At 35.6% G+C, this 18,314-nt stretch overlaps 1 protein-coding gene across 1 annotated transcript in view; it reads left to right on the forward strand.

The window, feature by feature from the left end:
- The window catches only part of LOC148949893 (visual pigment-like receptor peropsin), a 548,047-nt gene extending 531,592 nt beyond the window's left edge, over nucleotides 1-16,455 (forward strand). Inside the window, exon 6 of the mRNA XM_089091358.1 lies at nucleotides 15,890-16,455. Within this exon, the coding sequence (XP_088947484.1) occupies nucleotides 15,890-16,147 (258 nt within the window). The 3' untranslated portion in view covers nucleotides 16,148-16,455. The remainder of the gene's footprint in view (nucleotides 1-15,889) is intronic.
- Nucleotides 16,456-18,314: the final 1,859 nt, after the last annotated feature.

Raw genomic sequence — 18,314 nt, forward strand, 5'->3', positions numbered from 1 at the left:
TGAAACCTATGATTTGGGATGAGTGGTTTGCTTTTCGGACTTTTCTGAGCTGGATTTCTGAGCCTTTATTTAGTGGAAGATAGAAAAAGTAATACCATACTTGTGATTATTTTCCCGGAAGATAAAAATTTAAAGTTCAGTTCTAAATTTTTCTATAGAAGATAGGAAAAGTTATACTATGATTGTGATTATTTTCCAGTGAAGATAAAAAGTTTCACTTAAATTCTAATTTTCATTAGTTCACTACCGATTTTTTGCAAAGAGATGAAAAATTTAAAGTTCTGTTCCAAATTTTTCATAGAAGATAGAAAAAGTTATACATTGATTTTAATATTCGACATGAAAATAAGGAGCATCACTTTAATTCTGAGTTTTCTCGAAGAAGTGCAAAATGTTCAAGTTCACTTCTGAATTTTCTTAAAGAAGTGAAAAAAGTTAGCTCAATTCTGAATTTTACCAATGAAAATGAAAAAAGCTTCCACTTCAGTTCTTAATTCCTCAAAGACATAAAATTTCAAAGTTCTCTTCTAATTTTTCCAAGAAAATAAAAAGGCTCCACTCCAGTTCTGGTTTTTTTTTCTCAAAGAGATGAAAAATTTAAAGTTCTTTTCTAATTTTAAATTAAATTTTAGCTCCTTTGTCTTATGGATTTACCCATCAAATTTTTAAATTAGAAAATGAGTGACTCGTTCTATTATTAAAGACAATCGGGCAAACTCGTTTATCTAACCATCAAAACAATAGGTTAGGTTAGTTATAAATAAATATTAATAAATAAATAGAAAAATGTCTAAATGTTTAAGTTAGGTTAGGGCAGGTTAGCTTATCATGAGTGCTCATGATAAGTTAACCTAACATTTTCCGGCGAGTATGGTTAGGTTAGTTTAGACTCGATTAAGTTAGGTTAGATTAGGTTAGGTTAGGTTAGCCTACGTACGCTTCACTTAGGTTAGCTTAGGTTAGGTGAGAGACATGCAAAAGTTAGGTGTATGATTAGGTTAGGTTAGGTTAGATTAAGTTAGGTTAGGTTAAGTTAGGTTAGGTTAAGTTAGCCTACGTACGCACGCGTACGTAGGCTAACCTAGCCTAACCTAACTTAACCTAACCTAACTTAATCTAACCTAACCTAACCTAATCATACACCTAACTTTTTGCATGTCTCTCACCTAACCTAAGCTAACCTAATTGAAGCGTACGTAGGCTAACCTAACCTAACCTAATCTAACCTAACTTAATCTAGTCTAAACTAACCCAACCAAACTCGCCGGAAAAGGTTAGGTTAACTTATCATGAGCACTCATGATAAGTTAACCTACCCTAACCTAACTTAAACATGTAGAAATGTTTCTATTTATTTATCAATATTTATTTATACCTAACCTAACCTATTGTTTTGAAGGTTAGATGAACGAGTTTGAACGATTGTCTTTAATAATAGAACGAGTCACTCATTTTATAATTTAAAAATTTGATGGGTAAATACATAAGACAAAGGAGCTAAAATTCAATTTAAAATTAGAATAGAAATTTAAATTTTTTAGCTCTTTGTTAAAAAAAAACAGAACTGAAGTGGAGTCTTTTTATTTTCTTGGAAAAATTAGAAGAGAACTTTGAATTTTGTATGTCTTTGAGGAATTAAGAACTGTAAAGGAACCTTTTTTAATTTTCATTGGTAAAATTAAGAAATGAGCTAACTTTTTTCACTTCTTTAAGAAAATTCAGAAGTGAACTTGAACATTTTGCACTTCTTCGAGAAAACTCAGAATTAAAGTGATGGTCCTTATCTTCATGTCGAATATTCAAATCAATGTATAACTTTTTCTATCTTCTATGAAAAATTTGGAACAGAACTTTAAATTTTTCATCTCTTTGCAAAAAATTGGTAGTGAACTAATGAAAATTAGAATTAAAGTGAAACTTTTTATCTTCACTGGAAAATAATCACAATCATAGTATAACTTTTCCTATCTTCTATAGAAAAATTTAGAACTGAACTTTAAATTTTTTATGTCTTTGAGAAATTAATAACTGAAGTGGAAGGTTTTTTCATTTTCATTGGTTTAAATTCAGAATTGAGTTAACTATTTTCTCTTCTTTAAGAAAATTCAGAAGAGAACTTGAACAATTTGCACTTCTTCGAGAAAACTCAGAATTAAAGTGGAGTTCCTTATCTTCATGTTGAATATTCACATTCAATGTATAACTTTTTCTGTCTTCTATGAAAAATTTGGAACAGAACTTTAAATTTTTTATCTCTATGAGAAAAATCAGAACTGAATTTAAGAAAAATTATAAATAAAGTGAAACTTTTGATCTTCATTGAAAACAATCGCAGTCATAGTAATACTTTTTCTATCTTCCATCTAAAAATTTAGAATAGAACTTTAAATTTCTTTATTACTTTGGGGAATTTAAAACTGAAGTGGAAGATTTTTATTTTCTCTCGAGAAATTAGAATTGAAGTGTGTTCTTTGGTAAAGTTCAAAAGAGAACTTGAACTTTTCTTCACTTCGTTGAGAAAATTTTAAATTGAACTAGAACTTTTTATCTTCCGTGAAAATATTCACAAGTATGTTATTACTTTTTTTATCTTCCATCGAAAAATTTAGAATTAAACTTTAAATTTCTTTATGTCTTTTGCGAAATAATGAACTGAAGTGGAAGATTTTTATTTTCTCTGTAGAAATTAGAATTGAATTGTCTTCTTTGGTAAAATTCAGTAGAGAACTTGAACTTTTCTTCACTTCATTGAGAAAATTTTAACTTGAACTAGAAATTTTTATCTTCCGTGAAAATAATCACAAGTATGGTATTAATTTATCTATCTCCCACCGAAAAATTTAGAATTGAACTTTAAATTTCTTTATGTCTTTGTGAAATAAAGAACTGAAGTGGAAGATTTTTGTTTTCTCTGGAGAAATTAGAATTGAATTGTGTTCTTTGGTAAAATTCCGAAGAGAACTTGAACTTTTTTATCTTCAGTGAAAAATTTGGAACAGTATTTTAAATTTTTCATCTCTTCGAGTCAGATCTGAACTAAAGTGGAAATTTTTTATATTATTTGGAAAAATAAAAATGATCAATGACTAATTTCTTTTTCATTGAGAAAATTCAGAAGAGAACTTTAACTTTCCTTCACTTCGTTGAGAAAATTTTAAATTGAACTAGAACTTTTTATCTTCCATGAAAATATTTCACAAGTACGGTATTACTTTTTCTATCTTCCACCGAAAAATTTAGAATTGAACTTTAAATTTCTTTATGTCTTTGTGAAATAAGGAACTGAAGTGGAAGATTTTTATTTTCTCTGTGAAATTAGAATCGAATTGTGTTCTTTAGTAAAATTCAGAAGAGAACTTGAATTCTTCTTTACTTCGTTGAGAAAATTTTAAATTGAACTAGAACTTTTTATCTTCCGGGAAAATATTCACACGTATGGTATTACTTTTTCTATCTTCCACCGAAAAATTCAGAATTGAACTTTAAATTTTTTATTGGGGAAATTAGAATTGAATTGTGTTCTTTGGTAAAATTCAGAATAGAACTCGAATATTCACGTTCAAAGTATAACTTTTTCCTATCTTCTATGAAAAAATTTGGAACAGAACTTTAAATTTCTTCATCTCTTTGAGAAAAAAATCTGAACTGAAGTGGAAATTTTTATATTATTTTGGGAAAATACATTTGATCAATAACTTATTTCATTTTCATTGAGAAAATTCAGAATCGAAGTTGAACTTTTCTTCTTCCGGGAAAATATTTGGAACAGAACTTTAATTTTTTTTTCATCTCTTTGAGAAAGGTCGGAATTGAATTTAAGAAAATTTAGAATTAAAGTGAAACTTTTTATCTTCATGGAAAATAATCATAATCATAGTATAACTTTTCCTATCTTCTACGGAAAAATTTAGAAGTGTCCAACTCAAAAAAGTCCGAAATAGTATTTTACATATCCCAAATCATAATTTTCTGAAAGCATACACCAATGAATGGCTAAGAAATCTAGCTCCGAAAAGCCTGAAATAGCAAACTACTCATCTCAAACTATTGGTTTCAGACAACAAACACCTATGATGGACTAAGAATCCTAGCTCTGAAAAGTCCAAATAGCAAACTACACATCCCAAATCATAATTTTCTGACAACACACACCTATGAAAGGCTAAGAAACCTAGCTAATAAAAGCTGAAAATAGCAAATTAACCATCCCAAATCATAAGTTTCAGACAGCACTCACCTATGAACGGCTAAGAAATCCAGCTCGGAAAAGTAAAAACATATCATCCCATACATCCCAAATCATACGTGTCAGAAAACACATACCTATGAAAGACTAAGAAATCCAACTCAGAAAAGCCCGAAATTGTAATGTACATATTCCCAAATCATAGGTTTCAGACACCATTTAACTATGAACGACTAAGAAGCCTAGCTCAGACAAGTCAAAAATAGAAAACTAGTCATCCCAAACTATAGGTTTCAGACAGCAAACACCTATGAAAGGCTAAGAAATCCAGCTCAGAAAAGTCAAAAGTAGCAATCCACCCATCCTAAATCATAGGTTTCAGACAACACACACCAACGAAAGACTAAGAAATCTATCTTAGAAAAGCCCGAAATATTAATTAACACATCCCAAATCATAAGTTTCAGATAACATTCACTTATGAAAGTCTAAGAAACCATAGCTCAGAAGATCCTGAAATAGCAAACTACACTTCCCAAACTAGACGTTTCAGACCACAAACGCCTACGATTAACTAAGAATCATAGCTCTGAAAAGTCCAAATAGGAAACTACACATCCCAAATATTAATTTTCTGACAACACATACCTATGAAAGGCTAAGAATTTAGCTCAGAAAAAGACAAAAATAGCAAACCAATCATCCCAATCATAGGTTTCAGTCAACACACATCTATGAAAGGCTAATAAATGTAGCTCAGAAAAGACAAAAATAACAAACTATATAACTCAAATCATAGGTTTCAGTCAACACACACCAACGAAAGACTAAGAAACCTAGCTCAGAAAGGTCAAAACTAGCAAACTACTCATCCCAAACTATTGGTTTCAGACAACAGTCACCTACGAAAGACTAGGAAACCATAGCTCAGAAAAGCCTGAAATAGCAAACTACATATCCCAAATCATAATTTTCTGACAACACTTACCTATGAAAGGCTAAGAAACCTAGCTCAGAGAAGTCAAAATAGCAAGCTACACATCCCAAATCATAGGTTTCAGTCAACAAACACCTAAGAAAGGCTCAGAAATCCAGCTCAGAAAAGTCCAAAAAGCAATCCACTCATGCCAAATCATAGGTTTCAGACACCACACACCTATGAAAGACTAAGAAATCAAACTCAGAAAAGCCCGAAATAGTAATTTACATATCCCAAATCATAAGTTTCAGACAACATTCACCTATGAAATACTAAGAAACCTTAGTTAAGAAAAATCTGACATAGCCAACTACTCATCCCAAACTCGAAGTTTCAGACATCAAACACCTATGAGTGACTAAGATTCCTAGCTCTGAAAAGTCCAAAAAGCAAACTACACCTCCCAAATCATGATTTTCTGAAAGCAAACACCTATGAAAGGCTAAGAGATCTAGCTCAGAAAAGTCGAAAATAGCAAATTAACCATCCCAAATCATAGGTTTCAGTCAACACACGCCTACGAAAGGCTAAGAAATCCAGCTCAGAAAAGTCAAAAAATAGCAACCCACACATCCCAAATCGTAGGTTTCAGACACCACACACCTACGAAAGACTAAGAAGTCTGGTTATGAAAAGTCGGAAATAGCAAATTACATATCCCAAATCATAAGTTTCAGTCAACACACACCTATGAAAGGCTAAAAAACCTAGCTCATAAAAGCCTGAAATAGCAAACTACTCATCCCAAACTAATGGTTTCAGACAACTTTCACCTACGAAATACTAGGAAACCTTAGCTCAGAAAAGCCGGAAATAGCAAACTAAACATCCCAAATCATAATTTTCTGACAACACACACTTATGAAAGGCTAAGAAACCTAGCCCAGAAAAGTCAAAAATAGCAAATTAACCATCCCAAATCATAGGTTTCAGACAACGCTCACCTATGAACGGCTAAAAAATCCAGCTCTGAAAAGTCCGAAAAGCAAACCACTCATCCCAAATCATAGGTTTCAGTCAACACATCCCTACGAAAGGCTATGAAATCCAGCTCAGAAAAGTCAAAAAATAACAATCCACACAATCCAAATCATAGGTTTCAGAAAACACACACACCTACGAAAGACTAATGAATCTGGCTATGAAAAGTCAAAAAATAGCAACCCACACAATCCAAATCATAGGTTTCAGACAACACACACCTACGAAATACTAAGAAATCTGGCTATGAAAAGTCTGAAATAGCAAACTACTCACCCCAAACTATAGGCTTCAGACAACAAACACCTATGAGGGACTAAGAATCCTAGCTCTGAAAAGTCCAAAATGCAAACTACAAATCCCAAATCATAATTTTCTGACAGCACACACATATGAAAGGCTAAGAAACCTAGCTCAGAAAAGTCAAAAATAGCAAATTAACCATCCCAAATCATAAGTTTCAGACAACACACACCTATGAACGGCTAAGAAATCCAGCTCAGAAAAGTCAAAAATAGTAATCCACCCATCCCAAATCATAGGTTTCAGACAACACACACCAACGAAAGACTAAGAAATCTAGCTTAGAAAAGCCAGAAATAGCAAACTACTCATCCCAAACTATAGGCTTCAGACAACATTCACCTACGAAATACTAGGAAACCTTAGCTCAGAAAAGCCTGAAATAGCAAACTATTAATCCCAAACTAGAAGTTTCAGACAACAAACGCCTATGAGAGACTAAGAATCATAGCTCTGAAAAGTCCAACTTGCAAACTACACATCCCAAATCATAATTTTCTGACAGCACTCATCTATGAACGGCTAAGAAATCCAGCTCAGAAAAGTCAAAAATAGCAAACTACACATCCCAAATCATAGGTTTCAGACAACACACACTAACGAAAGACTAAAAAATTTAGCTCAGAAAAGTCCGAAATAGTAATTTACATATCCCAAATCATAAGTTTCAGACAATACACATCAACGAAAGACGGGGCTCGGGGAGAGCCTTTGAGGGTTTGTGGGACTCTTGAGGGCCGGGTGATCCTTTGGGAGCTTGGGGGGACCTTTGAGGACCGGGCGCGTCCTTTGGGGCTGGGGTGGGGGGATCGGAACCCTTTGGTGTTGGGGTAGAGGACCTCAAGACACTGTTCAAATGGAACTTGTGTATTATAACGACCTCAGAGTTTCACCCTCAAATCTTCTTCTAAAATCTCTTCAAAAATCATCTTTTAAAATGTCTCTAACTGTTTCGCCGAAATAATTCCCTAAAATAATAATTTGTTCTGAAAAGATATAATAGAGCCTTAAAAAAGTATTAAAATGGTGGCTCAGGAGCCTTTGGGGCGCCGGGGGCCCTTTGGGAATCCGGAGAACCTTTGAGGAACGGTGGGTTCCTTCGGGGCTGGGGTGGGGGGATCGGAACCCTTTGGGGTTGTGGTAGGGGACCTCACAACACTGTTCAAATAGAACTTGTGTATTATAACGACCAAACTCAAAACCTCTTCTAGAATCATCTTTTAAATCATCTTTTAAAATGTCTCTAACTGCTTCGCCGAAATAATTCCAAAACCTGTCTAAAACGGTTTCGCCCAAATAATCCCCTAAAAGTAATTTCTGTGTGTTCCTTTTGTTTTTTGGCATCCCTGCGCTGACACATTTCAAATTTCTAGGAAACCCTTTCCTACGTTAATCTCTTCATCTCATAAATGTTTCTAGCTAAACTATTAAGGTTTCGTTAGAATATCAATTTATCTCTCCGACTTAAAGCTCAGTGAAGCCGTATTTAAAAATAGAATTTCTATCTCTTTAGACTCCCGCATAATTCCAAGATAACAAGTGATGTCATTTATGATTCCTGACACTAAAGATCAATGAAGCCCATATTTCAAAATAGAATATTAATTTTTCTCTCTGACCTAAAGAACGTTTATCCCTCAGACCTAAGATTAAAGAAGCCATAATGTTTCTTAATTCCCCCTTCGTGAATCAATACATTCCCCCGCCGATTATGTAAATCAAGTTCTCAGGTTAGGTTTGCCTAAAGATCAAAGAAACCATAATGTTTCTTAATTCCCCCTTCGTGAATCAATAATTTCCCCGCCAATTACGTAAATCAAGTTCTCAGGTTAGGTTAGCCTAAAGATCAAAGAAACCATAATGTTTCTTAATTCCCCCTTCGGGAATCAATAATTTCCCCGCCGATTATGTAAATCAAGTTCTCAGGTTAGGTTCGCCTAACAATCTCATAACATTCGCGTCGAGCATGTACATTCTCACTGACAACGAATCATAAAACAGACATAAATTGCTGTTGACATCCATAAATGTGAGAAAGTTCCTGTTATTTCATTCTCACTGACAACGAACATACATAAAACAGACATGAATTGCTGTTTACATCCATAAATGTGAGAAAGTTCCTGTTTTTCCATTCTCACTGACAAAAACCATGAAAACAGACATAAATGTGACAAAATTCCTGTTATTTCAAATTCTCACTGACAAAAACCATAAAACATCCATAACAATCCATGAAAAACATCAAATAAATCGAACAACACACATAACCATCCATGAAAACAGACATAAATGTGAGAAAGTTCCTGTTTTTTCATTCTCAGTGAGAAAACCATAAACCACGTGGTGTGCGTCGCGCTGGTACCCCCCTTTCTACTATCATTTCCGGGTCTCCCAACCCACCCCACTGTCCCAGCCATTGGAAAGTGTGCTAGTGTTTTGACACAGAAAAGGATCCTTGACAGTTTTGAGACAATCGCACATCCAAGATATAAAAAGCCCCCTTTTTACATTATAAAGCCAAAGTGTAAACAATTGGCAGTTTAAATTATTTACAGGGGGTTAAGGAGGACTGGGCTGCATAACTGGAAAAAAAAAGAGGTTGGGTTTTCCTTTAATCACCTACCCTAGATCTTTCCTAGAATGAGCCCCCTAGATCCTACGCCCTTCCTTTATATGGGAAGTAGCAAGAAAACAAAGAAGGAAGAAATACAGAGTATATTGAAGGACTTGATTCTTTATGAGAATTTGAATGAGAATTAAAAGGTCTATTTCCTTTTTTAAGTAACAAAATATATTATGCCAAGGGAAAGTGCTGAATTCTTAAACTGCAATTTTGGCTGGAATAGGGCTGAAACGTTATTGAGTAAAAGTCCTGAGAACGAATGAAAGGGTAAATATGCATTCTCTTGGCCTCCGAGGTCATACTGGTGTAGGGTACATCATATTTCTCTAATAAAAATATGGACGATATAGGATAGAGCATTGTTGGAACCTTTGGTCCTGGGTTGTTTCAGATAAATATTCTTCCCTGTTTCTTTACCTTTGGGTTCTTTAATTATCAGTAGAGATGGGGGTCCGACTCCGGGACGACACCCCTGCTTCCATCTACAACTTTTTTTGCACCCCATATATGGGCATAGCCTCCCTAGGGAGAAAGATTACGTAATGGGGTCAATGACCTCTTTTTCCAAGGTCGATTTATTTGATGTTTCTATGTGTAATAACTCCGGGGCGAAGGTTGCACATGCGCATTGAATTCTAACAGGAACAATGTTATTGATCTAGGACTCGAGGGGGATGTTAATTTCCGATAAATTGATTGCGTAATCAAAGTGTGTCAACAACAACAACAACGACCTTGACATTCGCTGAGAGCGTGCACTTACAACAACAACAACCTCGACCGTGGAACACCTGTGCTGTCGACCTCAATTCACCTATCGTGAATCAATAATTCCCCTTAGAAACAACAAATTAGTTTCCCATTTCTTGACAGATCAATCAATCAATGACATCATCTGTCAGACTTTAAAAATTTTCGCCTAGAAACATTTCTCCAGGAATAGATCCAAATCATTAATGTCTTTGCCTCGGGAACAACTCTTTTGGTCGAACTCCAAAGGATATTAATAACCAAAGGCCATGGAAACAATTAGGCAAGAAACATCTTAGCGATGAATTGTTTTAGCGCGCGAAAAGGTTTCTTATTAATTTGAAATGCGTTAGCGCAGAGATGCCAATAACAAAGGAACACGTTGAATTTACGTTTAGGGATTATTTGGGCGAAACCGTTTTAGACAGGTTATGGAACTATTTCGGCGAAACAGATAGAGACATTTCAAAAGAAGATTTTTGAAGAGATTTTGGAAGAGGTTTTGAGTGTGGTCGTTATAATACACAAGTTTCATTTGAACAGTGTTGTGAGGTCCTCTAACCCAACCCCAAAGGGTTCCAATCCTCCAATCCACCTAAGCCTGGGGGACATTTGGGGACCGGTGGAGAGCCTTTGGGACCCCGTTGGTCCTTTGGGAGCCCGGGGGACCTTTGACGACCAGGGGAGGGCCTTTGGGGCAGGTGGGGACCGGTGGAGGGCCTTTGGGACCCAGTTGGTCGTTTGGGATCTCGATGGGCCGTTGGGGGGGCCGGGGATGGCCTGTGGGGGTGTGGGTGGGCCTTTGGGGGGGCCGGTGGCCCTTTGGGAGCTTGGGGGGGCCTTTGAGGGTCCGGGGGGACAGTTGGGGGTCTGGGGGACATTTGGGGACCGGTGGAGGGCCTTTGGGAGCATGGGGGGCTTTTGAGGACCGGGGGCTTCCTTCGGGGTTGGGGTAGGAGGATTGGAACCCTTTGGGGTTGGGTTAGAGGACCTCACAACACTGTTCAAATGAAACTTGTGTATTATAACGACCACACTCAAAACCTCTTCCAAAATCTCTTCAAAAATCTTCTTTTAGAATGTCTCTATCTGTTTCGCCGAAATAGTTCCATAACCTGTCTCAAACGGTTTCGCCCAAATAATCCCTAAACGTAAATTCAACGTGTTCCTTTGTTATTGGCATCTCTGCGCTAACGCATTTCAAATTAATAAGAAACCTTTTCGCGCGCTAAAACAATTCATCGCTAAGATGTTTCTTGCCTAATTGTTTCCATGGCCGTTGGTTATTAATATCTTTTGGAGTTCGACCAAAAGAGTTGTTCCTGAGGCAAAGACATTAATGAGTTGGATCTACTCCTGGAGAAATATTTCTAGGCGAAAATTTTTAAAGTCTGACAAATGATGTCATTGATTGATTGATCTGTTAAGAAAGGGGAAATTAATTTGTTGTTTCTAAGGGGAATTATTGATTCACGATAGGTGAATTGAGGTCGACAGCACAGGTGTTCCACGGTCGAGGTTGTTGTTGTTTTAAGTGCACGCTCTCAGCGAATGTCAAGGTCGTTGTTGTTGTTGTTTACACACTTTTATTACACAATCAATTCCTCGGAAATTCACTTCCCCCGCAAGTCCTAGATCAATAACATTGTTCCCGTTAGAATTCAATGCGCATGTGCAACCTTCGCCCCGGAGTTATTACACATAGAAACATCAAATAAATCGACCTTCGAAAAAGAGGTCATTGACCCCATTACGTAATCTTTCTCCCTAGGGAGGCTATGCCCATATATGGGGTGCAAAAAAAGTTGTAGGTGGCAGCAGGGGTGTCGTCCCGGAGTCGGACCCCCATCTCTACTATTATCCCCTTTTCCCCTTTGTGGTAATTATTAATTTTCTCTTAATACTGGCTGTGCCATGTTTTCTTTCTTTAACTGCGTAGGCCGTTAAAAGCCACAAGGTTTTAGTTGCGCAGTTTACGGGTGACTCACCTTAGCTAAAACTACTTTCAGATAACAAGTTTGGTCTGAATTATGGGGGGGGGGGTGAAAAAAGGGCATAAATTTGATTCATTTAAAGTAAGGTGCTAACCGGTAAGAATTTTGATTGGCTGGAAAAATGTGTTGCCGCCCACTGTGTAGACTCGGCTGAACAATTGAGGGGGAAAATTATTATTTTATATATCAGTGCCGATATACATGTGATTGAGAATACAGTAAGCAAACTTTCTATATAATCTTTGACTTTTTAGTCTAGGTGGAGTCCAAGGAGATAGTTAGAAATATTAGTGATAAACAAGTTTGGGTACCCTTGGCCTTAGAGTTCGGCCGTTTGCCCGTTCGATCACATTATCATACCATGAGGTAGGGTATATCGTAAATTGGGTATTAACATACCCTATATTTACAGAACCGTTGAAGTAAGCATGGGAATTCCATTTAAATATTTGGTGCCAGCGAGGCCGCCCCTCTAGTAAGTGGTGTAGCACCATTACTGCCCCAATAAGTGGTGACACCCGTAGCATACTACTTAAAACACTGGTGGCAGCAACAAAGTTCCTATCGGTAAAACTGATAGTAAAAGAATTCCAAGTTTTCGAAGAGACTTTTTAATTTAGGCTACAGAGTAACCTATTGTGATTACACATAAAAAAAAATCCCAGAAAAACAAAAAATACGGAATCAATTAATAAAACTATGAAGATCTAAATGGGCTGAGCCTAGTTAAAAAAAAAATAAAAATAAAATTATGAATCATATATCACGTGACTAATTAGCTTGTGAAAAAATTGGCAAATTGAGACGCAATAATATCTTACGAGAAGACCGGAAGTTACTTTGGTAAAAGAATTTTCTTTTAGAATGAAGAAGTATTTTGGTGTTAACGGAATTTTGAAATAATGTCGGACAGATAAGATTAACTCAAGACCAAGAAGGGCAAGTGAAGTCCATAGAAAAAGTAGGAAAATAGAAAAAAGGACTAATATTGAGGCATTTGAGAAAGAGCACAGAGAATATAAGGAAAAAATGCAGGCTGAGAAAGATGAAATCAGAAAGAATAGAAAAGAGGACGAAAGGGCTAGAGTAGCCTATAAAGAAAGAGACATGAAAGAAAAGAAACGTAGAAATGAAGCAGAAAGAGGGACAAAGCCCCATACGGAGGCTTTTGAGAGAGATCAACCGAAAAATTTCTGGTTTCTGGATGTATGGAGACCAACTAGGCTAAGGAACGTTAGCTCTAGATTAAATGTTCGTTCCAAGATATTTAGCAACCAAGATCTTCTAGAAAGAATCTTGTCTAAAGACATTAATCATAGCAGTACGGAGTTTTTTTTTTATAAGAATAGCAAAACTCAACGGAGCTAGTAAGGCAGAAGATATTGGTTTCAAAATCCTTACGAAGGCCGATAAAAAGCAATTACAAGTATATGTAGAGATTGTTAAGGAAAACGAAAAATAACGGTCGGCAATTGTTGAAACGATTCAGAGTCATATTTACATTTTAAGAGAATATAAGGAGGATGGAAAGATTGTTCTTAAACCTCAACAGATTATTGAGTATCTATATAATGAATTGGATAGGGTTCGTCCTTGTGGTGAAAAGGAATACATCGCTTTGGAGGCTTGCATAGCAGCACTCAGAGAAAATGTTCAACCCTACGAAGAGTTAAATAAGAGGGTTAACAAATTTCAGATGGAAATTATTGGCAGGGTTCTTTTATTAATTAAGAAAAATTCTAGACCGCGAAACGAATACGCCTTTAAATTATTCCAAATGACAGACTAATGAAAACTCGTTGGGGAAATTCGCAAAGGGACGTTTTATGACAAGTTACTTATAGTCCTTTGTATGGGCATAATAATTTATCTAAGGATCAATCGCGAGGAATTGAAAATTATCAGACATTAAATAATAAAACGGAAAAATTTGGAACTTTGTTAACAAGGCGGGGAGGTGGACCGGCCAAAAAAACAAAATTTGAGGTTGTGCTCCCCTGTCGAAAAAACGAAATACCTGATACTCTAGTTCAAAATGTTGATAATTCGGTAAAATATGAATCCTCGGAGCCTTTTCCTAAAAATTGCCATAATAGAAATGGGAAAGTAACCTATAAAATAACAAATTTGCCTATATCCCATAATAAGGGAATCTTTGACGAGTTTGTGAGATCACATAAGATAGAAGGATAATTAAACAGAAAATTGACAGAAAATTATGGGCGACTCACCTTAGCTAAAGTTACTTTCAGATAACAAGTTTGGTCAGAATTGTCGGGAGGGGGGCATAAAGTTGATTCATTTGAAGTTAGGTGCTAACCGGTAAGGATTTGGATTGGCTGGAAAAATGGGTTGCCCCGACTGTATAGACTCGGCTGAACAGTTGACGGGAAAAATTGTTATTTTATATATCAGTGCTTACATACCTGTGATTGTAAATGCAGTAAGCAAACTTTCTACATAATATTTGACTATTTATCCGAGTGGAGTTCAAGGATATAGTTAGATATATTAGTGGTAACCCAGGTTAGGTACCCTTGGCCTTAGAGTTTGGCCGTCTGACCGCTTGATGACGTTATCATACCCTGGAGTAGGGTATATCGTAAATTTGGCATTAACATACCCTATATTTACAGAACCATTGTAGTAAGCGCGGGCATTCCATTATAATATTTGGTGCCAGCGAGGTTGCCCCTCCAGTAAGCGGTGTAGCATCATTTTTGTGCCAATAAGTGGTGACACCCATAACATACTACTCCGAACAAGCATGCAGTATGGGTGTTGAGGGGAGGAATGCTCTCCTCTTATTGTGGATATGATAGTTTATTTTAGAATATTTTACTTTAACTCGAAAGAAAAACACACAAAATGAACTTTTATCTCGAAGCATTGTTCTACAAAAGTGAAACTTTCATGACAAGATCGGAGTTTAACTGAACACTTTTTAGAGTAATCCTGGCTGTGGTAACACGAATAAACTGAAACTATTTTAAAATTCAAATGAACGTGAAGAGTGGCATAAAACTTAGAAACAAACGTAAATATAAGGGGGCTGCTCCCTCCGTGACTCCCGCTCTTTGCACCAAAGTTTGACTGGCTTGAAGTTTTTGACTGGCTATCAAGGATAGCCAGTCTTTTAAGAAGGACTGCTTCAACACAAAGGCAAATAGACAAACACAAGGCATCAAGGACAGATGAACTTATTGATACGTATTTATTTCAAGTTTGCTTTTCAGTTCAAATGTTTTCAAAGGTTTATTCTAGGACTATAATTAGAGAAAGATTGAGATGGTTAGGACACGCCCTGCGGATTAAGGAGGACTGATCGCCCAATATCGTCCTTGTCGGGCAACTGTCTAGGGCCAAAAAAAGCAGGTAGTCCCCGAAAGGTATTGGAAGATTTCGTAAGGAGAGATTTAAGTAGCTGCGTTGGTCTAATGTGGCTTAATTCTGCAGTGAGTTTTAGTAGAAGTAGCAGTAATAGGTAAATGAAACATGTGCAATTACCCATCAACTACATTTGTTTCACTCATATATGCTTTCAATATAGCACAATAAATAGCAGTTCAATAGGGAGAATCCTTTTATTCCAATGTGAAACATTAAATAATCTCTTGAAAAAAGAATTTTCCCCATTGAACTATTATTTATACGTCATTTAAAGGCCGTGTGGTCTTCGAAAATACCGTAAAGCACTTTGTAACTTTAATACATTGAACAGGGTTTGAGGAAGGTGCAGCACACCTCAAATACTGAATAATTTCTGTTCATTTCCAAGTTTTAATACTTTTCTTTACTCTCTCTCTGGAATTTTTTTCATTTAATCGTTTCTGGAACAGCAAAAAAAAAAAATTGTTAATCGGGAAAAAAAGTTTACTCAATTTGTTCCATTGTTTGTTAAAAGAACGTAATCAAAACTAGGGCACTAAAATTTTATATTAAATAGTTTTCAAAGTTTTTTCACTGCTCTGATGGTTTTACATTAGTAGGGCCTCTGCGTCGTTATACTTTTAAAATTACGTTGTAGCAGTTTTTAATTCTTTACTTAACTTTTAAAAATATCATTGCAGCTTCAAAAATCTTGGATGAGTCTTTTTGGCTGTGCATCACTTCCAGAGCAGCAGAAGAACAGCTATATTGCTCGGAAAAGGAAGAGCCCTCCTCTAGCAAATAACCAATCAAAACAACATTCAATTGCCATGATTCTTCAAGACACTAGAAAAGAAATCTGTCATATTGAAGATTTTTCAGAGGTAGCACCAGCAGAGGCGCACTCCTCTACAAGTCAAAATGATTCTGATGGTAAAATTAACTTGGGTGATATCTAAAATTTTCATAAGTGAGGAGCTGCCCACATACAATACAAAACCAAAGATTGGCCATTTGGCTGAGTAATACAACATGAGAACTATTTTTATTTGTAAAAACCCAATCAGGTTGTTACTTCTTCTGTGAAGTTAGCAGTTCGTCCCGCTAAATATTTTAGACATAGGCGATTTTGCCCCCTCCGCCCAGATAAATACTGTTGCTCTTTTTCCCTTTTGTCATTTTCAACTATATCAGTTAATATTGAGGTCACCATGGTCAACCTATGAGTCTCAACAGTTTTTACCTGTGTTTAATAATTTAGTAAATAAATAAGGAGTAAGATATTATTTATTCTTTTTGCTTGTACTTGTTTAATGTATTATGAAAGTAACTTTTAAATTAAATCTGACAGAGTCTTTAATTCCTTAAAATTGTTTTATAAAAGCTTAGAACTTATAAATTGGGGCTGGTTATATAAGTTGAGTACTTCCTTAAAGTATTAAATAAAACAAGTTTTTTTCCACTGGAAGTAAGGAGCAACATTAAAACTTACAGGGCGAATATAAATTGTTCCGTATATGAGGGGGGTTGCCCCTTCTAAATACTTTGCTCTTCACGCTAAAGTTTTTTTAGTATTTAAAAAACAACTATCTCATTGTAACTAAACGGCCTTTGTGTTCCAGGAGTCGTTGTTAGTGAATTGCGACAAAAAAGTCAAACTTTAGAGTAAAGTTTTTATTAGGGGGCAACTCCCTCATATATGAATAATTTCTGTTTTTCTTAAGTTTAATTGCTAATCCTTACCTTAAGTTGACAAAAAATATTTTTTTAAATTTAATTCCTGATCGGTTACAAATAATGCCTGGAAATCAGGCCCCCCCTTGGGGAACATTCCCTCACCCCAAAAAATCCTCCATGGAGAGTTCCTCCTATTTAACATATCCCCCCACCGGAAAATTTATCTTGGACATTTCCATCGTCGCTGAAAATTTCCCCCGAAAATTTCTTGCGGGAGATTCCACCTGAAAAAATCTCTTTAGCATACTTTTATTTAAAAAAGGCTTCAATTTTTGATCGTTTTTCAAATTATACCAGACATCCTTTCCATACAATTTTTTCCCTGGAAATTCTCCCTGTGGAATAAGCCTCAAAAATCTGATTTGTTTGATATGTATATTGATATCAAATTTTGTTTTTTAGAGCTTCGGTTACTACTAAGCCGAGTCACTCCTTACTTACAGTTTGTTGCTATGAACTGTTTGACCACCGGCAGTAAAGATGAAATCTGATTGTTTGGATTGGTTAAGTGAAAGCTTACATAACCATACTTGTCTTAAAAAATTAAAAAACAAAGAGATATATTTTTTTATAAAACTGATTGTAAAATAAATCCTAAAACGACATTTTTCAACGAGAATTAAAGAGCTACCAAACAGTTAAGGGTTACAACTGTTAGTAGGAAGCGATCAGAGCTAATAATAACCTAAAATCTACAAGGAGGAATTTGACAACAATATATAAATAAAAAAAATATATTTTTTACAGTCATTTTTTAAAAAGCTTTTTCCACAAAACAAGTTTCTCAAAGAAAATAAAAGACCTCCATTACACCAAAAATTAGCAGGAATAAAGTCAAATAATCTTCCAAGCGTGAAACTACCACAAAACCCCATCAGTAAATAAATGAAACTCAAAACGAATAGAAATCAAACAGTTCGTGGTAACGAACTGTAATTAAGGAGCGACCCGGCTCAATAGTAACCGATACTAAAAAAAAAGAATTTCGATACCAATAGATGCATTAAAAGAATCAAATTTTTTGCTGATTTTAAATATGCAAGTTTGATCAAGCTCAAGCTTGCCTATCAAAAGTAGCGCGCCCCAGAAATTATGCCTTATTTTTGACAAAAGGGGAAAACACCCGCTAAAAGTAATATAATCCTAATGAAAATCGCAACTTCGGATTCAGCGTATCAGAGAACCCTAGTGTAGAGCTCTTATCCGCAAAAAATGTTGAATTATGTATTTTTTGCCAGAAGAAAGATTACGGATGCGTTTTTAGTTGTTTGTTATTTTGTTTTTTTGTTGTTTTTTTTCCCAGGGGTGATCATATCGACCCAGTGGTCCTAGAATATCGTGGGAGGGCTCATTTGAACGGAAATTATTAGTTCTAGTGCGCTTTTTAAG

This window comes from Artemia sp. Qi Xiang Cuo, chromosome 7 (genome assembly GCF_049724085.1).
Source record: "Artemia sp. Qi Xiang Cuo chromosome 7, ASM4972408v1, whole genome shotgun sequence".
In the NCBI taxonomy this organism is placed as follows: Eukaryota; Metazoa; Arthropoda; class Branchiopoda; order Anostraca; family Artemiidae; genus Artemia; species Artemia sp. Qi Xiang Cuo.